This window comes from Callithrix jacchus, chromosome 1, assembly GCF_049354715.1.
Source record: "Callithrix jacchus isolate 240 chromosome 1, calJac240_pri, whole genome shotgun sequence".
Lineage (NCBI taxonomy): Eukaryota > Metazoa > Chordata > Mammalia > Primates > Cebidae > Callithrix > Callithrix jacchus.
In genome coordinates, this window is record NC_133502.1 from 164,724,377 (window position 1) to 164,748,603 (window position 24,227).

General features: G+C 40.4%; 1 protein-coding gene across 3 annotated transcripts in view; it reads left to right on the forward strand.

The window, feature by feature from the left end:
- The window catches only part of PAPPA (pappalysin 1), a 253,779-nt gene extending 245,743 nt beyond the window's left edge, over positions 1-8,036 (forward strand). Inside the window, exons 22-23 of one of the 3 annotated variants that reach the window (XR_008475800.2) lie at positions 2,235-2,981; positions 5,712-8,036. Coding sequence is in view for 1 of the 3 variants with exons in the window: in XM_002743252.6 (XP_002743298.3) it covers positions 2,235-2,342 (108 nt within the window). In the remaining 2 variants the exon portion in view is untranslated. Of the gene's footprint in view, positions 1-2,234 lie in introns of all 3 variants that reach the window. The other 2 variants (XR_008475799.2, XM_002743252.6) reach the window with 2 other exon arrangements.
- The last annotated feature ends 16,191 nt before the right edge of the window (positions 8,037-24,227 follow it).

Consider the following 24,227-nt stretch of genomic DNA (forward strand, 5'->3'; position numbering starts at 1 on the left):
AAATCATTCAGCGAGTATGAAGCAAACGAGGACCCCAACCCAGGCCTTTGGGTTTCATAATAGAACTGTCCACATTCTACCACAGTGGTTGGATTTTGACTTGGCTTTGTCCTCAGTTTCCCTGCTTGGAATGGGAGGTTTTCTTTCTACGTCACTTCCAGTTCTAACATTCTGTGCTTCTACTAAAGATAAAATGAATAGGGACAAATATTCTAGATTCTAGTTGAATATCCTAGATGTAGTCCACAAAGTCACAGAGGCAGAAAGTAAATGTCCTAAACAGAGAACAGCAAGTAGCTATAAGCAAGAAGAGAGGTACTGCTGGAAAAAGGGACTGTGAAGAGAGGTACTGCTTGGAAAAAGGGACTATGAAGAGAGGTACTGCTTGGAAAAAGGGACTATGAAGAGAGGTACTGCTTGGAAAAAGGGACTGTGAAGAGAGGTACTGCTTGGAAAAAGGGACTGTGAAGAGAGGTACTGCTTGGAAAAAGGGACTATGAAGAGAGGTACTGCTGGAAAAGGTACTTGATGACCTTTTGAAAAGAGGTCATCAAATTGAAAAGAGAAACAAAGACTCGTGGTACCCGTAAGTACAGAGAGAGATGGAGAAATGATTTCATTCTGTGGCTTAGGCCCTGTGAAAACAGTAGTAAACAAGATTGACCTGGTCCCTGTCTCATGGGCCACAGAATTGGTGGGAGGATAGACCAAAAAAATAAAGGAGAGGGAGGGGGAGAGAGAAAGAGAGAGAATAATTGAGCACTAAGCATATGTCAAGCACTGTGTGAGGCATTTTTCATAAGTTATTTTATGTATTCCTTATCACAACCTCAGGAGGTCTACATTTTAATTTTTCCCATTTGATGAATGAGTTCATAGAGGCTCAGAGAAATTGTCACATGTTCAAGGTCACATCTCAAGTAGATTAGAGAGTTGGGGCTTATACTTAAATTTTTCTGATGTTCCATTCTACATTTTAAATTATTGCAAAATTTCAGGATGGAGAGAGATTGGGAGGGAGGGAGAGAGTCAAACAAACAGGCAGAGAAAAAAGAAGAGCTAGACATTGAGAATGAGTTCAAAAGTACATGAGACAGAGGAATAGAAACAAAGATTCTCTCTGAGACTATGTGACCACTTGGAGACCCTGTCCAGGCAGGAGGCAAATGAGGTCATTAAATCCATCTGCGCAGATGGGAGACTCTCTGGGGAAAGTTATATGCAAATGTCATGATGCAATGAGGTGAAATCTACTTGCGTAGTTCAGGCGGGGACTCAAGCAGGGACTGCGCTGTGCTCTTTGGAAAGATAGATTAGCTGCTGGATGGGGAAGACACTCACTCTGTTGGGCTCTTCCTATCAGTTTGCGGAAAGGAAAGCTGGCCAAGGTCACAGAGCACATAAAGAAATGATCTGGGAACTGGAATGAACTCAGTCCTCTCACTTTTTTGTATGCTGAAATCTGCTTCCCAGGTCCTTCAAATTTTGTGCAAAACTTCCATGTGATCTATTACCTACCCAGGATTCCAAGCCTCCCAGAAGGTGGTCTGGCTTCCTTAAGACATGCTTTTTGTTTTCATCATTGCCTACTAAAATCAAAGTGACCAATGTGTGCAGAGAATTATGTTTTCTCAAAAGACACTTTCACATCCTTTCTTTCACTTGATCACGTATACATCAGGTATTCCATTACACAATTATACCAATCGACTTTGCTATGGTGCGCTACAATTTTCCACCCATGATTTTACTCAGCCCTTATAGTTTACAGTACAAAGTGGGTCTTAGTATATCAGCTATACAGAGGGACCTGAGGCTCAGAGATAAGTAGCTTGTCTTACTTTAAATACCAGATTTGACACTTATTATTACTTTTGGCAAATTCTTATTCCTTTCTGAGCTTCAGTTTCCTTATCAATAAAAGAGTGATTGTTGTAGCATCTGTCTTACAGAGTTGTTTAAAGTGTCTTCTTATCTGGAAAGCACTGAGTACATTGCCTTACCCCATAGAAAATGTTTGACCTATAGAAAGTGCCTCTGCAAATGAAAACTGCTGTGATTATGATCTTGGTGCTCTCAATAAAAGTTATCACCAGGATAGCAAGAAGCAGAGCCATGACTTGAACTTGAACCTTCTGCCCCTCAGATCCAGTGGTTGCATCCTGCTCTGCACTGCCTTTCTGATCATTACTGCTTTGGACCAAACCCCCTGATTCACTTCTCTCTTTCTGCAGGTCACCCCATTCCCTATGTCCTGTGACCTACAAGGCGACTGTGCTTGTCGGGACCCCCATGCCCAAGAACACAGCCGGAAAGACCTCCGGGAATACAGCCATGGCTAAGGAAGGACAAGGAGTTGTCCAAGAATTCCCAACGCCAGGACCCGCATCCCTTTGGTATTGATTTCACAGTCAGCTGCTCAACGGAATGGCCTCTCCACACCAGGGATCCTTAGCACCCAACCGGTCTGCCTTTAATTTTACCCAGGAAGGACTCACAGTGGGGCAAATGAACCAAGTTTCACCATGCTGAATGATGAAATGGATTCCCATCCCGAAGTCTGAGATGGATTGCATATACAGTATGCAGTCCTAGAGCCTCCTAAAATTCTAGCCATTTGTCACACAACCACAGCAAGAAACATGTTCTATATCTAGAGTGTACCCATCTGTGGTTAGTACACATGCATGCATACACACCCATACAAACATATGTGTGAAGGCAGTTCTGGAGATGAGCAGAGAGAGACTGGAATAAATATCTTTTCTTTCCCAAGCTCCTAGCCAACACTATCCTTGGGAGAAAGAAAGTTGCAGAAACTGCTAAGACCAAGTGTGGAGATGTCAAGATAGCTCACACCCTGAGGCTCAGAATATAGTGGTCATGCACAATGGTGCAGTCCTCTGGAATTGGAAGTGAAATGGCCTATGATCACCTACCTTCTAGGGAACTAGAACCTAGGAAGTGGTAAAGATTATAAGGTATGCAAAGCCTCCACACACTTCTGTTGCCATGAGGGATTTTACCCCAACTCCAGGGTTTGAGGCCAATCTGAGAATGGCTTAGGATTGCAATGTCAAGGTATTATATCAGCACCTTGCTTGAGGCTTGAGGTCATAATATCCCTTTAGGACTTACCCGTTCTCCAAATCCTGCCTTGGGACCACATTTGCTGCTATTTTCCTGCTGCTCTATCCTATACATTGAATAATCCAAGATGGTAGAACTAGGTTAGGAAGAACTCCACACAACCAAGCAGTCTGCCTTAAAAGCGACCCACAGTTGTCCACAGCTCCTCACTTTTTAGCTCTTCTGCAAGAGAAATCTTTCCTCATGGGTCCACATAGTGATAAGTTAAGTTTCCCGTAAGTGGGCCTCTCACCTGGAAAGGAGTTGAGGAACATCAGATGCTGGAACCCTCAGTGACAGTCCAGAGTGTCTAAGCCAGTGTTAGATTTTGTAAACAAGTGGAACGAGTGTTAAGTTTCTATGATGTTGGAGCCAGCCAGAGACTGTTGGAATCGTCAAGGCTCTTGGATTATTAACCCTATCCTAATCTTCCTAGCCCTTCAGGCTAGAGTAGGCTTTGATCCTGAGAACCTCACTGTTGCTCTCAGGAGATACAATTCTGGAAGAGAGAATCATCTTGTATAAGATCAGTATAGACTGTTCTTGAGAGGGCCATCAGAAGGAAACCGAAGAGTTCACAGCCTCAGTCCCAGCAACTCAACATGGTCATCATGTTTTCCATATGTTTTTTCCAGCTACCAGTACTCCCTTCCATACCTGTGACAGGGCAATGCTTTTCTCTCTCCCATGTCTAGCCTCCAAAAGTTAAGTGAAAATTAGTCAATTGCAGTGGAAGCCCCCCATCTCTTTGGGGGCCTCTTTGCTTCTTTTCAGTCAGGTACCTGTCCACTTCCTTTGAATTAATATGGGAAGAAATTAATACAGGACAAAGTGGAGAGAAGGGTTGAATGTGACATACTTTCTGAAACCTGGAGCTGGGAATTGAGAAGGGAAGGCCTAGACTAGTTATATCACATAAGGATGACTGTAAATCCAGTCATCTCAAGTCTAGTGAAGACAACCAACAAAAACAAAACCTACTGTAGGGATAGAAAATACCAGGCATGTGTGCAGCCCCTTCTAATTCCTGCATCCAAGGCAGGTGTTGTTATTCCATCATAGCCCTTTTTTAAAAAGTTGGGACCAAAAATAACTTGAGGAACCACTTTATATCACTCCCAATAGCACTTACCTGGAGGTCAAAAACACTTGAGAAGATATCTATTGGCCATCTCTGGCCTATCACATTAAGAAACATATCAAGATGCTTTTGGCACAGGTGCCCACAAATAAGGATGCAGTGCTTAGTTTATGAGACTTGTACCATATCACAAACTCTAAATTTGGGTTCCATATTGGCAAGGCTGCCACAGTAGTTGAGAATAATCATCTGTGTTTCTTTTTCACAAAACCATATCTCATTTATATCCAGAGCATTATTTCACTGTAATTATAAGGGCCAATTATTATCAAAAAATAAGAACAATGTTAGAAGAATCGATCCTATTTTGAACCCCTCTCCAGTATCTTTGTACTCTTGCCAACTCTCCAGACCTCTCTCTTGCCCTAGCTGAGTTATCAGCCTGTGTGGTGTTAACTTAGAAAGCACAAGCTAAGCAAGGTAACAGTATCAGCCCTCCCAGTTGCTTAATTATACCCATAGGTAATACAAAAAGCTTTGAAGACCCAAAGATGATGTTACTAATGATGTGATTTCAGCAACCACAAAATAACCTTACCAGCTTCCCTCAAATCAGTCCTTATCCTCTTTCTGTCTTCATTCCCATCATCATCTATTCCCATACTATCCAGCTAAGTAAACATTCCTGGAGGCTGACTTGTATCTTTAGCCTCACGAGTGAATTCAGCTCTTCTGAATCAAGATCCACTAAGTCTCTTTACTATCCTTCAAACCTGTTGCTAACAAATTTATATTTGCCAAGGATATTAGGCAAAAGAGGCTACTTGATTGGTGGCCAACTTGTGCCCACATGGAATATATCTTTAATAGGGCCTTTTCAAACCTTAGTGGAGGAGGGTCAGCTCAATTTGGGCAATGTATTTCTTCCCAGTTTCATATTCTTCCTGGGAATTAACTTGTCATTTCATTCCTCAGTCATCTTCCGTTTAGGTGACTGGAGCACTGAGAGGCAGCTCTGAAGAACTATTGGTATCAGCAGCTCAAAGGCCCTAAAACACTGAAGGTTCTGCATCTGAAGTATTAGATTGTTAGCAGCAAAAAAGAAAAGATAAGGTGGACAGTTCTCTAAGCTATATTTAGGGAAGCTTTTCCAAGCCACAATCCTAACTGCCTACCCAGAGGATTTGCATTACCCCCAGATTCTGTGCCAACAATTTTTTAAGGGAATACAGTCTTTAGGAAATCAGTTTTGATAGTGAATTGGGGTGTTAAGGAAGGGAAAGATTAACAGTCATAGATGGTAGGGCTTTGAAAATGTAGGTATCAGCTGCCACTCCTGGCTTCAGCACATTGAGTCACTGCCTAGACAGTTCTCTTGGTCTTATTCCCACCTTGGCCAATGCTTAAATGCTATTTGTTGAAGCTAATTCTTTGAGACAGATTTCAGCTACCTCCCTTCCAGGTTTGATTTAACTTGGTTGTAACTGTCAATTTGTTATAGGTCTTACCTGTGTGAAGAAAGAAAGAAAAAAGAAAAAGGAAGGAAGGAAGGAAGGAGAGAAAGAAAGGGGAAAATAAAAGAAAGGAAGGAAGAAAGGAAGGAAATTATAAGGTTAACAGTTTTGAGGTTTTGTGATTTTTTTTTCTGGAACTACTTCAAGTGAGAAAATAAAGAAATGGTGACAGAACTGTACAGATAGAGATTAATAAAACACAAGGAGATTAAAAGGAAATAAAAATGCATGATTAAAAACTAAGAATAAAAAACCTATTTTTATGTTTCCTAAAGGAAATTGTTTATTCTACAGACTCAGTAGGTAGACGCAAACATAAGCATTTCCCTAGAAGACATAGAGTGGGATTTGATAACACTGTCTGTTATTTTCTGTACATTGTGGTAGGTCCAGGAAATATGTCATTTTCCCCCTTGATGTGTTATTGTTGTTGGGGGGTGGGTGGGCATTTTGTTTATTTGTTTGGTGGCAATCAATGGTAGTAGGGAGGGGGAGGGCTTGGTATTGGTTTTTCCAGATATTAAGGGGACATATTGTATCATGCTTTTCACATTATAAGATGTTTATATTTACCAGTACAACACTGAGCTTTATAAAGACTGCACTCAGAACCACATTGCACAGTCCAATTTTTTAAGAAGCTGCTACATGACGAGACAGGTAATCCTAGTGAGTTTTGAGAAACAAAACAAACCAAGTAAACAACAAACATAAAAACCAAATAGCAAATGAATAAAAGCCTGTTGTTGTAATTTATTCAACTTTTGCCAAATCCCTACCAATCACTTGCTTTTTAAAAAGAAATGTATAACAGCCAAAAGAGAAATTATGTCCCTATTGTAAAGAACTTAGAATTTCTGACTCCAGGCAGCAGTTTGCTCAGTGATATTGAACAAGTTATCCAGTCACCTCTATACTTGCATCAGTTTCTCTAGCTGCAAAATGGGGATAATACTATATACCTACCTCACAGTGGGAGGGCAGGAGATTTTGAGGCCCTGCAGTTTTAGGTGGGCTGTGAGGGCCAACATTTGACACAAAGTCCTGGGTTATGATTCACGAATGCACAGGCCCATTGGCCTTTTCAGAAAGATAGCGAGTGCTTGTTTGATATTTCAAGGAATAAAGCTGGAGCTCCTGAATTGTAGTCTGCCTTAAAAGAGAGATCTGTATTGGAGAATATTTTATCTTTTAGGCAAATTTGATCTTACCCTTTACCAATTCTATGATTTGGTTAAAAGCTAATTACCTCCTATAATGTCAGTTAGCTAACCGTTGTCTATTTAAGACTTCCGGGTCATTTTCAACTTATAGAGGAAGGGAGTCTCTAAAATCTCTTCTTCAGAGGACACCTCACTTCTCAGACTTAAAATTCCACATCAAGTGTTCCATTAAAAGAAGATATGGCATTCTGAGTGCAAATAAATGGGGGCTCCTTAAACTACACACCAGCAGTCAATGAGGAAAATTCTGAACAATTACTGAGTTGCTTTCTTGGGTCTCTATAATCAATAACCTGTCTGCAGATATCTATCTATATAACTATATTATATATAAATATAAATTTACATATATATGCACATGTATATATAGTTGTACATATATGTGTGTATATATATACTTAAATGTAATATTTACAAAATAAAACTGTGATCTCGTCTAGAGAAAATGTATTCATATTACAGAAGGCTCTTCCATATTTATGTATCATATAATACCTTTTTATTATTGTTATAATTATTATGGGTATTTCTAATTAATATGATGTTGAAATCTTTGGCATCTTCTGGAAGCTACCAAAAAATGACACTCCATTGAAGTGCTTAAAAGCTGTTCTCATAAGAATTCTACTGGCCTATTGTAAAAGAAAAAAGACACAACCCAATCTAAACACCAAAAATTAAACACAAGTCCAATCCTTTCTCTGTACCTCACGCGCATAAATTTGCTGCTCCTATTTTTTTTTTTTTCTTTTTATGTGTTTTTATGGATCTAAGTTAACTCTTTCGGCAATACATAAAAATGTAAATAGTAAACTTTATTTATTAAGAATGTCATCTTTTTTAATTTATATTTACACATTGTTCATCTAATTTATTTTTTCTATACAGTTTTAAATACTCAGACATATTTTGCTGTTCATATTTTTATCCTGTTCTCATGGATTTGTTTTTCCATACTGTTTTCTCTGATCTCAGTTACAGGTTGGATCTTACAAATAATAATGTCAGAGACAGAAATATTTTGCCACTGTTGATTATTATACTTTTAAGTTCTATATTATGAAAATATATAATAGCTTGTATGCTTCAGTGTGGTGTTGTGTGGTTTTTGTCTGTTGCGAAATGCTAAAGGGCTACCATATGTACACACTAGCATGGAGAGAGCCCTGGGGCCTGGAAATAGAATCAAGGATAGCGCGAGATTTTAGCCAATATACATCCATTCCTCCACAAAATTAATTCCTGAAAGTATCTACATTTTGCACATGCAAAAACTGAAAAACTTCTTTACATGTTACAATAAAGTTCTGGGGACCTAAGGCATATGTCACTCTTGGTTATACATTGCCTTTTACACACTGCCTTTAATAATATACTCCCAGATGTAAACCCTGGTATAGTCCAAAGACACAAACCCATGCAGTGGTTCCCAAGTGCTAAGCTATGGATCAGAGCTGATCCATAACTAAGTTTTCATTTGTCTAAGGCAGAATGTGGGGTCAATTGTTCATTCTTGTGGAGTTCTACCTTTTATGATTAACTCTTTCTTACTCTTCTGCTATTAAAATGTTCTTTATAAAATGAAATATAAAAATGAGCCTATATATGTGTATGTGTATATATACATACACACACACACACACACACACATACAAACACACATATATAATTTTATATATGTGAAAAAGAACCTGCAGTTGAAACTGAAATGTTGCTGCTGTCAATCTATCTCGTGGATCTCATTGTTCATCTTATCACCAGGTAGTAGCTATGTGATCTTTGGAAAATTATTTAATGGCTTTAAGGTTTAGTTTTCTCATATGTGATACAGAAATAATAAAAGTATCTCATAAGGTTTCTGCTAGAATTAAATGAGGTAAATATGTGAAGTGTCAGTGCTGGATACATTATGTTACCTCTTGCTAAGAGTAGTATGAGAACAGGATTACTTATGACAAGTAATAATACACTAATTTTTCTGATATCTACTTATTTTATAAGATAATAAAAACAAAGTACATAAATCATTCAAGGGCTTGCATAGGCGTTTTATGAAGTAAATTTATTGGCACTGTCCACTGAACTGCTGGCTGACAGTATCACCATGAGGCAGGTCAAAATATGTGTTTATCTGCTGATAACTAAATTTTGAATTTTTCACAAAAAGGCTGAAAAGGCTGTGTGGGAACATCAATGTGAATTATATATAAGGGCAGGGATAGGGAAGTCAGAACTACTTATAGGAGGTTGTTTTGTTTTTCTTTTTTTGGACTCTAAAAATATAAATCATAGAGAAACATGAGGGAGACTACTGAAAAAGAAAAAAAGTCATTGCTAAGTTCTTACAGATAACTGGTTATTTTAAAAGTAATTTAAAAGTAAAATAATTGACAAAAGAAAAATGTCTCACACTGTTTTATCAATTCAATGTGAAGACTGAAACAACATTTAGGCAATAGGCTCCTGAAAAGAGGCAAATATTTCTCAAACAGAAAGAGTAAACGATGAGAGTTTAAATGTGGCTTTTTGTATTCCTTGGTTTTGTCTGAAGAGACAGAAAGTCATGGGGCAAAGAGCTTCCTACTGCAAGATAAAAGAACACACACACACACGCACACACACACACACACACACAGAGTAATGGAGAGTTCATTGGACTTTATTACTTATCTGTCAAATGGAAAATTATTTCTCACTTCAAAGCAGACAGAAATATTCAGCACTTTGATTCATTTATATTTATAATGCAAGTTTTAGAGTTTGTCTAAATAAAACAAATAATAATAATAACATTTAAGTTTAAAAAATGTGGTGCATTCTATTATGCTGCACTGGCATTAGTAAATCTCTTCAGTTCTTAACCTTTAACACCAGAAATAAAAAGCCTGGACAAAAGCACAGCCCCTCTAATCTTCAGCTGATGAAAACCCTTGCTTCTTTGAGAAAATTTCTTAACTCTAAAAGAATGATGTTTGAGGTGAGAAACAGCAGTGCTGTACAGAAGCATGGGTTAGCAATGGGGGAAACCAAATTCAAGTACCATCTGCCCTGTGACTTTGGGCAAGTCACTGTCCTTTTTCAGAGACAGAAGGAATTGGCAATGATAAAAAACAGGTGGTGTGTTTAAGCAAATGGGACCAGCAGGTGCATCATTGTGAGAAAAGCATGAAAGAACTGAAAAAAAAAAAGGCCGATGTGTTTACACAGTAGAAAGGTTAACAGTGGCCCAACTAGAGGATGAAGAAGTCACCAAGAGCCATACAAAGGATTTTGGGCTGTATCTTAACAGCAATGTGGAGCTGCTGAACAATATTTAGAGATTTACATGGTCAGATTTTTGGTTGAGAAAGGTCTCTCGGATGGCAGTGTGAAGGAGTTGACTAATTGACTAATTTTAGATGTGTGTTTTTTCTTTTTTTTTTTAATTAATAGACTTATTTTTTAAATAAGTTTTTAGTTTATAGAAAAACTGAGCAGGAAGTAAAGTACACATTAGATTTCAGTTTTAAACAATAAAATATTGGAACAGGAAAATCTAGCTATTTTCTAGGACCAGCTGTCAGGAAAATATAGAAACCTAAGACAATGTGATCAGGTTTGTAGGTTTGGAAATTCTTGATAACTCCTCAGTGATTTTGTCGTAACGTCTCAAGATGAGAGAGGAAGGCTTTGGGAAGGGATCAGAATGGAATTAGGTAACATCTGGGATCATAGCCTCTTACATCTGTGTTACCTTGTGGTGCTGGTAATGTTCTGTTTCTTGATTTGGGTGCTGCTTACACAAGTCTGTTCAGCTTATAAAAATTTATCGAGCACTTAAAAGTTCATGTACTTTTCTGTATGTATATCTCAATATAAAGATGTTTTAGAAGAGCCATCAGCAAAATTTTTCCACAGAAAGGAGAAATTTTTCCAGAGCAACTGGAGGAAGGAGAACAAGACACCATTTAAGTTTAGCCACAAAAGTTACCCACTTTAATTGGCATTATAGGGCCACAAAAATTGGCCCTATAATACTTTTTGTGCTATAAAACTGGTATAAAGGGGAAATGGCAAAGGGGAAAGTTTAGCAAAGATTCCTTAAAATACAACACTTTTATACTACAAAAGGTAGAGCAGGAAAGCAATGTGTGTCGACACTGCAGACGTATGAGTAGGCAGCAGTCCTAGTTTCCAGTTCTGCTATTCTGCCTTATAGTCCTGTGATCAGTGACAAAGTTTAAGCCTCATGACTCTTCATCTGGGCAATGGGGATAATGACTGTCAAGATGAAGATGAGATGAGCTGTCTGGGCCTGTTGCTAACTGAGCGCCATGATGGAACGCTAAGAGATGCTATGGAGAAGCAGGTGAAACGGCAGCCAAAAAAATGGAGTTTATCCCCTGGGAAACCCCATCCTACCCCAAACAGAGCTAGACTGGTCTTTAATTTGCTTTAACCAAAGATATTCCACGTACTGACAATGAACCCCTGCCACCATATATCCATTTTTGTTTATTGAGATGGAGTCTCGCTCTGGCAACTAGGCTAGAGTGCAGTGGCAAAATCTTGGCTAACTACAACCTCTGTCTCCCAGGTTCAAGGAATTCTACCTCAGCCTCTCGAGTAGCTGGGATTACAGGGGCCAGCCACCATGCCTGGCTAATTTTTGTACTTTTAGTAGAGATAAGGTTTCACCATGTTGGCAAGGTTGGTCTCAAACTCCTGACCTTCAGTGATCTGCCTGCCTCAGCCTCCCAAAGTGTTGGAATTACAGCCATGAGCCACCACGCCCAGCCCATATATCCAATTTTGATATCTACCTTCTCCTTTGCTGGGTTTGATATCCTTGAGGGGCTGGCTCAAATGTAATTGAATCAGTCAAACATTCTCAAAAGTTGGGGTCAAATAATCCATTCTTTAAGTGCAAAATTTATTTGAAACGCCAAGTCAAAGAGCTTCTCTAATCAAAAAGGGGATAGGGTAGCCCAATTCCTAGTAGCTCAACTCTATTTTCTTCAGAGCTTTGGGGTTCCAAAGAGCGTGATGTAAAAGCAATGGGTCTAATCTACTCTGTTTTATAGATGAGGAAATTAACAGAGGTTTCATTCTGAATTTGAACTTGCCACTTGCCCAGAAACCCTGAGTAGAAAAAAGAGTGGCATCCCTGACTAACTTGCCCCTGCTGCTACCTGGTATCTGGGCTCTCCCCACAGGGGTCTTAATGGAAGGCAGAGATCTGTGGAGTCTTGGGAACCTGGGCTCTACACCTAGAGACAAAATAAGGGGATTTGAAGGCAGTGAAAGACCACAGTTTCTGAGATGTTCTGTTTTCCTTCTAGTTGACATGCAGCCAAGCCATAGACTACCCTGAGAGTGGGGAGTCAATTATCTTCATAATCTTCTGAGGCTGGACCATTCACATTCCAGCCCGGGCTACATGCTTAGCTGAATGTTTTTATTGTCCACTTTAATCTTTGGCACTCCAAACAGAATTTTTCCCAGAAGCTGTAGAGATGGTGACCAAGTCTCTTAGACAACGTCTGGGTGTCGGCTTGTTAACATCATATTACAAATAGTTCCTTCCATATAGACACCACTTTATACAACACAAAATACATTTGTTAACTTACGAAAGTATTCATTTTCTCAAGTATTTTTGAACGATTGTTTATTGAGTATTATTATGCACAATGCATTGGACTAAACACTGACAAGAGTGGTGGCCAAGATAGACATCCACAACCATTCTCCTCACAGAGTTTACCATCCAAATATTCCAAGCACAAAGACAAGCAACTAGCTCACTGGAGTGCAATGTGTGAGGTGTTGTAAATAAGGAAAGCCACTGCAGAATAAAATGGCCAACATTGCAGGCAGAGGAAACAGCATGTACAAAGGCCAAGAGGGTGAATTAGGGCATGACTTGTTTGGGGAATGGTAAGTGTTCAGGCTGCTGCAATCTCAATTTGGAAGAAGGAGAACTGAGAAACAACACTGGGGAAGAAAGATGCCAGGTGATGTCAGAGAGTTAGAAAGAGACCAGTTGCCAAGAGCTTTGTAAATGCATGCCTTGGTTTGGGTTCCTTCAGAAGCCAGCAGTATTACTTGGTTCTCATGCTACTAATTTCTAAAAGGAAGATGTCTGATGGACTCACAGTTCTTCCTCATGGCTGAGGAGGCCTCACAATCATGGTTGAAAGTGAAGGAAGAGCAAAGGCACATCTTACATGGTGGCAGGCAAGAGAGCTTGTACAGGGGAACTCCCATTTATAAAACCATCAGATCTAATGAGACTTATTCACTACCACCAGAACAGTATGGGGAAACTTCCCCCATGATATCTCCAATTGGCCCTGCTCTTGACACACAGGGATTATTACAATTCACGGCTAGATTTGGGTGGGGACATGGCCAAACCCTATCACCGACTCTGAGGCAAAGGTTCAAATACAGGTAGTTTATCTGATGATGACTCCAACAAGCACTAGAAGAGGAGAGGGCAAAGATGGTAAGATCATCGAAAGAAATAGCATTCTCAAACACATTACTACTGTGATCAACTATAGCTTAATCATCCTAGGGACGAATTCTGTGAGCCAGTAGAAGACACAATCCTCAGAATTATCTCAGTTGAGAGGTTAGAAAGCTGGGGTATTTAATCCTATCATGCCCATCAGTGGTTGAGAGATTTCCCTGTGGCATTAATCCTGCAGCATATTGGTAAGCAGAGTGGGCTGAGGCCACCAGAGAAAGCTCTCAGGCAGAAACATGAGCAGTGACTAAGGGAAGTCATACTAGAATATGTTACTGTAGCAGCTTCAGTGGGGTCTGCTACAGCACTAAAGTAGTTGGACACTATAGCAAGGGAGATGAACAAACACAGAAGCTTCTAAGAAAGAGTTTTAGGAAGAATTTTCAATTTTGAGGTAGATCCCTTTGTGTGAAATAAAGATTGCAAGGGAGAGCCACGATTCACTAGGACCAAATGGGAAGTTGGAGGTGGAGGTGAGAAATAATCAGTGCTGAGGCAATGACAAAAGGAAGTTGGGATCAAGAGAGTTACAGGAAGTAGTAGGATAGCATACGTATATGTTTTATATAGAGGACTAAGGAAAAAAAAAAGAGATGATATGCTCTGGGTAAAATGCACGTACACCCCAGGGTGTTTAGGGGCCAAAAAAGTAGCCACAAAAGGTATAAAGGCCATGAGGAGTCAAATCAATACCAATTCATGTTTCACAGAATAGGGGAATTGAGTGCAGGAGATGTATGCCATGACAGACCTGGGTAGCTGGATGAGTCCTTCTCACAGTTTAAATCCACAGAAGACTGTCCAGAGAGTTCCCTGGATTACCCTCCAAATAAAGTAAAGAACTGTTTGTCCATAGCTCATGACACCTTTGAGTTCTATTGAAACTGGAGTCAACAGAACGTCTCGGAGCTATGGACTTCTCATCACAGTGATCAACCCCTTCTTCTAGAGCAGCAGTTCTCAAATGTTAGCATGCATCAAAGTCCTTTGGAAGGCTTGTTAAAACAGATTTCTGGGTCCCATGTCAGAATTTCAGATTTAATAGTTCTGCTGCAGGGCCCAATAATTTGCATTTCTAAAAACTTTCCATACGATGTGATTGCTGCTGATCAAGAGGGCTATGCTTTGAGAACCACAGGTGTCAGTCCTTTCAACAATCCACATACTCAATTGCCTACTATCCTAGGTGATAGAGATTCCCAAATTAATAATAATATAAAAACATAGCATGGCTCCTTCCCTCAGAGAATTCTCTGTCTGTTGGTACAGTAAATGCATTTTTAAATTCCAGTGTCAAAGACCCTCAGGCTTGAGGGTAAGAATTTATTGCTGATGTGGAGTTCTGAGCATAAGTAGGAGCAACACAGATCAAGAAGGGAGAGATGGGTGCTCCAGGAAGAGGGGGCAGCTCGGACAAAGGTTTGTGGGTGGGAGGATGCACAGGAAGGCATTTAGAGAACTGTAAGCCATTAGGTTTGGTCAGAACATTATCTAAATGTGGATGATCACAGGAGATGGGGCTGGAGAAGAGCCCAGGAGACTTAGAGGAGGTAGCACTTGAGCTGAGTCTTGGAGAACAAGTAGGATTTTAGAAAAATAAAAGAAGGGTAGTCTGGCTGAGAAGACCTCAGGCCCATGTGACTTCAGGATTCTGTAATGTTTCCTCATTGTCTCTATATTCCTTCTCCAAATGTATAAGGAAGCATAGAAGTGGTGTGCTTTCATAAGTTTGTCTAAGAGCTGGGGTGCTTCTCTATGGTTCTTTCCAGGGGTCTGTTTGAGCTTTGCATGGAAAGGAGTAGCTCATTCTCTTGCATACCCTTGTATCATATCAAGCACACTCCTCTCCAGGATAAAAAACATGGCAAGGTAATACAGACCACATGTAAAAAGGGAATTGACCAGACATTCCATTTTCAACCCTTAAAACACTGACATAGGGTATCTATCCATCCATTCATCTGTGTACACACACGGACACACACACACATACACACACACCTTACCAGCACAGAAAAAGGAGGTAAAATTTGCAAGGACCAATTTCAATTTCAAAAATTCTCTCCAAGGAACCAAAGACAGAACTTAGTTTCCAGACATTTCACGCACCATCCAAGACCTAAACTCAAACCTTGGTATTTCTCTTCCACTAGCAGAATGGTTTTCCCTCAGGTGGGCACAAATATTTCTGTGTTGATATTTTAAACATATTTTCCACAAAGCTCCCTGCCAAATGCTTTCATCTCAAACATCTGCAGTTCTCCTGGAACTTATGTTAACACATACAAGGCATCAGTTGTCGGGACCTCACTTACCTGTAAATTTAAGTTGTCTTCAGAGCCTGAAATTTGTACATGCTCACTTCTTCAAAAATACTGTTGCCCAAAGTTTTAGCCTGCCTAAACCCTTCACGGTAGATTCTACCTGCCTTGCTAGGCTTATCTTTTACTACCATCCCCATCCACTCCCTACCCACTCCTCATTTTTTGCAGCCAAACCAAATTTCCTTTAGTTTCCTTAGCTTGCAATGTTCTATTAGTTCTGCATTCTAGAACTTCTTCCCTTATCTATATATACATACACACCTCACTCCTCTTTGTTCTTCAGTTTCAAGTTTACATAAGCTCATTAATTATCATTATTATAGCTTACATTAATTGCAGACTCACTCTGTGCCTGGCATGAAAATATGTACTTCACACATAAATTTATTTAATATATATAAAAACCCATTGATATGGGTATAATTATCAGTATTCTCATTTTAAAAATGAAGGAATTGGAGCAAGAAGCTTTAAGTAAATTTCCCAATGTTGCATGACTAGTAAAGAGATGAAATCTGAATTTAAACTGAGGTAGTCTATTTATGAACTCAAAAACATAATAATGCCTAATGATATTGTTAGAAGAGTTATCTGAGCCTGACCAAGCCTAGAAACACTGTGAGCTCCTATCAGCTCTTACTTCCTCCACAATTGTCTTAACCACACTATGATAATTGTCTGTTTATTTATTCCATTCCTCAGAAACACACAGAAGCTGCCTCTCATTCAACCTGTATCCTCTGACATACAGTAGGTCTTCTGAGATTATTTGAGGGAGACATGAATAAATTTGAACAGAGCCTGAGTCAAATACCATCCATGAAGAAAACACATGCTGATCCAATTAGTGATACAAACTCCAGGCTGAAACTTAACCCATTAAGAGAACAAAGTTTTTCAGCACTTTATAAATAGCTGCTAACACAAAAATCATACATCAATTACCAATATATCTCATTTTTCCTTAAAGAAGATGCCCTCCAAAGCCCTCCAATGGCTAAAGCTTTCCAAGATGCATACGTGTCTAGAGATAGCAAATTTGACTTTTTAAAACATCAGTAATTCCAACTCTTAGTACAACCCAATTGCCTGTGTTTGGATAATGGAGTCAAATATGGAGGAGTTTGGTCAATTGAGTAGAAAGCTGAGGTTTAAAGCTTTGAGGCAAGGTGGAGAATTGGAGCAGACAGAAGGATAATTAGGCACCTGAGATGTGGTAGGAATAGCTGACACTAACCCTGCCACCCAGGACATGGGCCTCAGCCTTCATAGGCTCAGAAGTGAGGGGTTGCCAAACTCCTCCTCAGGCTGAGATGGGTTCCACAACCTGAACTTGCAGCAGGCAGCAAGAAAAATACGGTGGCCTCCTGGACTGACCTGGCCCTTTTCTCTTGACACCCTCAGGTTCTCAATGAGAGGGTTGCTGGTCACCAGTTAATTCACAGAGCTGATGATTAGCCAGACTTCTTGGTTTCGACGTCATTATGTGACCAGACTCACTAACACACCTGACCTCTCGATTGTCATCAGTCTAGGTCAGCTAGGAATTTGGTTCCATTATTATCAACTTTCACAGTTTTTCTGGTAAAGCAACAGTATCTTTCTCTTTCCCATCCAAAGCTGGTCATTCTCTTTTCATCCTTTATTCTGATATTTGCTTTTCTTCTTTGAGCTTCCTACCTCGATGCAATTAGCTGGAAGGAAACTACAAGCTTAAAGATTACAGGCTACCCTGCTTCCAGAAGGATACATAAAAATCACATTACCCTTATGCCAAAGTCCAGACTTTGTTGCTGGGCTACTGATCCTGAATATCTGGCCTGGCACAGTTTAATCCAGTAGCCACATGTGTCCACCGAGCACTTGAAATTCAGCAATGGTTAGTCTGAATTTACATGTATTGCAAGTGAAAAATGCACCAGGTTTTTCTCATATTACGGGTATTAATCACATCAAAATGTCAACATTTTAGATCAAACAAAATATATTAATTTTAATTTCACCTGTTTATTAAAAAATGTTTAAATGTGGTTATTAGCAGGCCAGGCGTGGTGGCTCATGCCTGTAATTCCAGCAATTTGGGAGGCTGAGGTGGGTGGATTACTTGAGGCCAGGAGTTGGAGACCAGCCTGGACAACATGGTAAAACCCCATCCCTATTAAAAATACAAAATTAGCCGGCCGTGGTGGTGCACACCTGTAGTCCCAGCTTCTTGGAAGGCTGAGGCACAAGAATAGCTTGAACCAGGGAGGCAGAGGCAGTGAGTCAAAATCATGCCACTGTACTCTAGCCTGGGCAACAGAGTAAGACTCTGTCTCAAAAAGAAAAAAAGTAAAGAAAATAAACGAAAAATAAATGTGGCTATCAGAAAAGTTTAAATTACACATGTAGCGCACACTCTTGTTTTTACTGGGTAGCACTGTTATGATTGATAATATTCAGCGCCACGCCTGCCATTCTTCTTTTCACAGTCTATGCTCCAGCATGCTGAATTTCTTCTAGGTTCTCTAACCTTGCAAGTTCTCTATCACTCCCTAGTGTTTATATATCTGGAACATTCTTTCACTTTTCATTTTCATCATTTAGCCTTATTCATCCTTTAGGCTGGAATTCAAATATGTCTTCTTTGAAGAAGGCTGATATGCATTCACCCTTCCAAATTTTAAGGTAGGGGCCCCTCTCTATGACTTCACCACTCCCTTTGTTTCCACTCATCACAGTACTTGCCAGTCCGCTGTAACAGATTTTTTTTCTGCCTCTCAGGATTGTAAGCAACAAAAATAAAGCAATTGCTATTATATATGGTACATAGTATGTATTCAACAAATAGTTATGAAGTGAATAAAGAAAGGAAACCTAATCTGATCATACTGCATCAGTGGCACTATACACTACAGACTAAATCTGGCCCTCTGCCTATTTTTGTAAATAATGTTTTGATGGACCACAGCTATGCTCATTCATTTATATACTATGTACAGCTGCTTTTGTGAAGCAGAAGTCGGTAGCTGCAATAGAAACAGTATGGCCTACAAAGCCTGAAGTATTTACTATACGACTTTTTAAAGAACGAAGTTTAAGCCAGGTGTGGTGGTGTAGTCCCAGTTATTTAGGACTCTAGTCCCAGCTACTTGGAAGGCTGAAGCAGGAGGATCAACTGAGCCCAGGAGTTTGAGGCTGCAGTATTGTGCCTTTATGCTCAAGCCTGGCAACAGAGTAAAATCCCATTTCTAAAAAAAAACCACACAAACAAGCAAACAGTTTCTTGATCCCTATCCTATAACATAATGCCCAGCTTTTCAGAAATATCTCTGCTTATCTGTTTGAACTTCTCAGAGAGTTACTCCACCTGTAATACTGCTCCATTTTAAGTGTGCTGAACAATTGGAAGTGCCAGGAAATCTCCTTCATTCTTATGCTCATCTATTCCATTTCCAGATCACACTGTAGGTCTCAACACTGTATATCATCTAATTGTTGTTATATAATATGTAAGAAAATGAATACACACACACACACACACACACACACACACACTTATAAGTCTTTATTCTCAATAACAGGTACAACCCATTCATTCAGCACATATTTATTCAGTGCCCAAGATGTGCCATGCCCAATTTCAGGAGCTGGAGATAGAATGGCCACTGTGCTTATAACCCTTAGAACCAAATAGAAGACTTCTTTCTCAACTCTGTTTTCCACCAAACCAGTGCCAGGCATGTTGTAGTCACCTAGCACACGTGTGAATGAATGAATGAATGTTTTCAATGAGAATCACACTTTTATCTTTATTTAATGCTATAAGCAGCAAGATGAAATTAAGAGTCAGACTTATGTCTATTTCCAGCTTCAACAGACAGGCAGGCAGGCAGGCAGGCAGGCAGGAACTAATTCTTAAGGGCATAGAGTTTGAAGGAAAACTGCCTAGGCTTGAATCCCCCAGCTTTGCCACCGGCTCTCTGCATGATCTGAAGCAAATTACTAAATTCTTGTGTGACTCATTAAAGTGAGGCTAAAATTGTCTATCTTAAAGACATGCCATGTAGATTAAATGAGCTCAGGTTATAGAGTGCTAGACTAGTGCCTGGCACATACTGAGTGCTTTATTAGTGTCGGCAATCATTATCATTTCTACTGTTATTGTTATCACTGCCTAAGAAAGGGCATGTGACAGTTCTAGGAGCCTCATTGATAAAATGGGGTCAGCAGTATCTGTTCTGCCATGGGAATCTGATGAGAGACAACAGGGAGAGGACTTTATAACCTGGGAAGTGCTATCCAGATGTGAACTGTGGTGATATCTCCCAGATGTGTGGGCCAAAGCATCACTGACACATCTGCAAGGAGCAAACATCTGGAGGCCTGGCATGCCATCATCTCAGCCTCTGCTGCCCTTTCCCTGTGCTCTAGCTCCTTTCCCCACACACCCCTTTTTTCAACCAGAGGCAGCATGCCAATTCCAAGTTGCAGTGAGAAAAATAACATTCTTCTTTTCTCTGTCCAGTGTGGAAATTCCATCTCTTTGCAGTTTCCATCATGTCAGAGTTGCACTGAGGGTCCATTAAGGCTCCTTATGGGAAGGGAGGAGAGTGTGGAGAGAGGAAGGGAATGGGAATCCCTTTCACTGAGATTTTTACTAGCACTCCTAAATTAAATCTTTCCATCTAGTCACCAAAGTGCTTACTGGGTTATGACTACTGCTAGGAGGTGATTTTTTAAAAGCAGGCTAACAGCAAAAGAATGCCTCATTGAATCAAAGTACACATCCACTGCAATTTCTTTTCCAACCATTTTTTTCCTCTTTGCTTTCCCAAATACAACAGTGTCTGGGTTAGTTCTCAAAGCAGTTTTGAATTTAAGGCTGATACTGCTTTGTAGGGAGTCCCCAAAAGTAAGTCAACTGAGTTCAACACACATTTATTTTGCATCAACTTTTTTCTGGGTACCAAGCTAGGCAGTAGAGGTCTGGAGATAAATGAAGTATTGCACTGTAATTGCAGACTGCACAGACTCTGGGGGAGACAAGTCACGAGACCCAAGGCTTTCCAATGTGCTAAGTTAGGACTAACATAGAGGTAATCCCTGGTGCTTGGGAATTTCAAAAGAGAGGGCAGGTACCAAGACTTCATATTACCTGAACCCAGTACAGAACCAAGTATATATTAGGTCCTCCATAGGGATGTCATGAATGACTAAATGAGCTCTACCTCTGAGGATTCAAGGAAGGCTTCCCAAAGAAAACAGTCTTGGATCATGGTTGAATATACATGTCATGGTTCATAGGCTGCAAGAGGCAGCAATAGAGTTTGACCCAAAGAGAAGTTACTATAAGCATTTCAGAGGGCTTGGCTGATAGGTTTCAACCTGTGAGGGAAGGCTGGAGAAACAGACTTGACGAAGTTAGAAAGCCAGATCGTTCCAGGGGCTTAGTAGCAAAAAGTGATGAAAAATCTGATCCAGTCTCTACAGATCAACACACTCCAGCTGTTCCTTTCTTGTATTACTCTATTCAACATTCAGAGTGTTGGCAGTGAGAATCTAGTTGGCCACATGCAGGTCTTATGCTTGAGTAGCCTGTAGTAGGAGAACGTAACACTTTGATTTAAATTCCATCAAGATCATACCCAGGCCGGGCGCGGTGGCTCACGCCTGTAATCCCAGCACTTTGGGAGGCCCAGGTGGGTGGATCACGAGGTTAAGAGATCGAGACCGTCCTGGTCAACTTGGTGAAACCCCGTCTCTACTAAAAATACAAAAAATTAGCTGGGCATGGTGGCACATGCCTGTAATCCCAGCTACTCGGGAGGCTGAGGCAGAAGAATTGCCTGAACCCAGGAGGCGGAGGTTGCGGTGAGCCGAGATCGCGCCATTGCACTCCAGCCTTGGTAACAAGAGCAAAACTCTGTTTCAAAAAAAAAAGAAAAAGATCATACCCAATGAAGCTGAGGTGGTTCTCTACTTTTTGCCTCCAAAAAGAATCAGGCATTGATCAGAAGAAATAACTGTAGCTGAGCAGCCAATAGAGAAATTGCTACAGGTTAATGTCCACTAAAGTGAGAGTTAGGCAGAAGGAAAAAAGCTGGCAAGAAAATGCATACCTATGGAAGTAGAATGGGCAAAGGTATGGAGGTCAGAGAAAACAAAGGGTGGGCAGGGAACTAGAAGCAGCTTAGGTATAGAGCATAAGACAAAAAGGTGTTATGAACACAGTATGAACAGGGCAGAGCATGACAATGCTCAAACTCCATTCTGCACTGTGGTGTGAATGGGGTAAGTCAGGAAGCTATGGAACCTAGTGCCATTCTTGTCTGTGCCACTGCTGCATAAAAATAATTTTGCTCAGCATAAAGAGAAGTTCTATGACTGTGACATCCCCCTGACACCAGATAAATAAATTAAACAAGTCAAAGTACCATTAACCCAATTACAGACTTGCTGAGTGGGTTCTAAAGTTGGCTTATCCCCAACTGGAAGTTTCACTTGGAAACTTAAAAGGAACCAGAGCAGAAAATTCTCATCCACACCCAATGCACCATGTCCTCAGCCAACCACAGAAACCTCTGCTGCCCAATAGTCATCCTCTGTTCTGTTTTTGTTAGTTGATTTTGTTTTTAGTGCAACCCCCAGCATCTTATGTAACAGAAAATAAGGTTGGGTGAGAAGCTCTTTCTCCCTAAATTTAGATTTAGGTTTTGTGGGAACTAATGGTGATGCCAATGAAATGAACAAGAGAAAACAGAAAAGAAAGAAGGGAAGACAGACAGACAAAGAAAGACAAGAAAGAAAGAAAAAGACAAGAAAGAAAAAAGACAAGAAAGAAAGACAGAAGGGAGTGAGGGAGGGAGGGAGGAAGGAAGGGAGGGAGGGAGGGAGGGAGGGAGGGAGGAAGGAAGTAAGTAAGGAAGGAAGGAAGGAAGGAAGGAAGGAAAGAAAAGCAAACCACAAACCTTTATGGAGCACTTACTCTGTGTCAGACTCTACACCAGACCCTTTCTGATTTATTTATAGTGTCCTCCTTACAACACCTGAGTGAGCTGGATACATCTGGTGATTCCTTAACAATTCCTTCTGAAGGTGCTTTGTTCCATATAACAGGGACCTGCATCTCACCTAGGTTTCCTCTCAATTTGTACCTTTCTAGTTATGGAAAGCTCATCATATGGAAAGCCCTCCCAAAAAAGCAGCCCTTTCTATGAAGACTCCCTGAGCAAACCTCCTTTGGTCTTAACTCTATTATCTTGAACTCCAATGAAGGAGTGCAGTAGTGCTTTAGCAGCATACCCACTACTGCAATATATGAAGATGGGGACTAGGCCTTGGTGTTTTCTTGGTGTAAATGGACAGACTCTGTGTGCTCTGGTTGGAAAGGCTCTTAGGAATCTTCCTGATTTGTGATTCCCAAATATGGCATGCCTCAAAACCACCCTGGGAAAGTTCCAAAAACACGGAGTCCCAAGACATAATTGGAATCTCAATGAGTGTGACCCAGGAATCTGTATTTTTCCCCAAGCTCCCAGGTCATTTAGATGTTTGAACCCAGTTCTCCAAATTATATTGCATGGAAGATCAAGATCCAAAGAAGGAAAGAAATTTGCCTAGGGCTACACAGTCAATGAGTCATGCTTTCATTTTTTGATAAGAAAGGCCAGCCTTGCTGATCTTCACAGACAGCTCCTCTTAAGACTCGCCTCATGTTCTGCCCCTGGAAGGCTGTGTTTGTTGACTGTGGAGTTGAATAGCTTGCAAGTGAGTGAAGAAACTACCTACGTCATCTCTGATCATAAAACCTAGTGAACTGCAGCAATCAGGCTGGTGATTGTGCTACAAAACTGGCTGGGGAGGCTAACCCAATTTGGCACTTGCCTTGGTTTCTGAGAAGAGGTAAGGTTTTCCCCTGTTGTTCTCTACCTGCCCAGAGGTCAGAAAAGCAGATGGACCTGGAGGTTACCATGGGGTCAGGAATGCACCAGAAATAAAATAAAAAAAACACTCTGTTCTTGGTTCTGGCACCTTTATAAACTTGGATGGGAGCTTTTTCATTTCTGGCCCTCCTAGTCTCCATATTTGTAAAATGAGAGCATTGGCCTTGAGGGGTTATGAGAACGTTGCTGTAGAGTGACCATGTTTTAGGTTAGAACTGTACCCTGCCTCCTTACTGATGGCATGACTCGAAGCAAATCATCTAAATTCCCTGAGCCTCAAGACTTGTTCTGTAAAATACGAGTGTTGACAGCTACAGTATGGCATATATGTGACAACTAAATGAGATACTCCAACCAACGTGCTTAGCATAGAACCTGGCCATGGAAATTGCTCAACAAGGGGCAATTACTGTTCTGGTTGTTACTGAAATTTGTCCTTCTAATCTAAATCCCGAAGACATCAGCCTCTCTGACCAAGGAGGAGAGTACTAAGGCCTTACGTTTGATTCGACTTTTC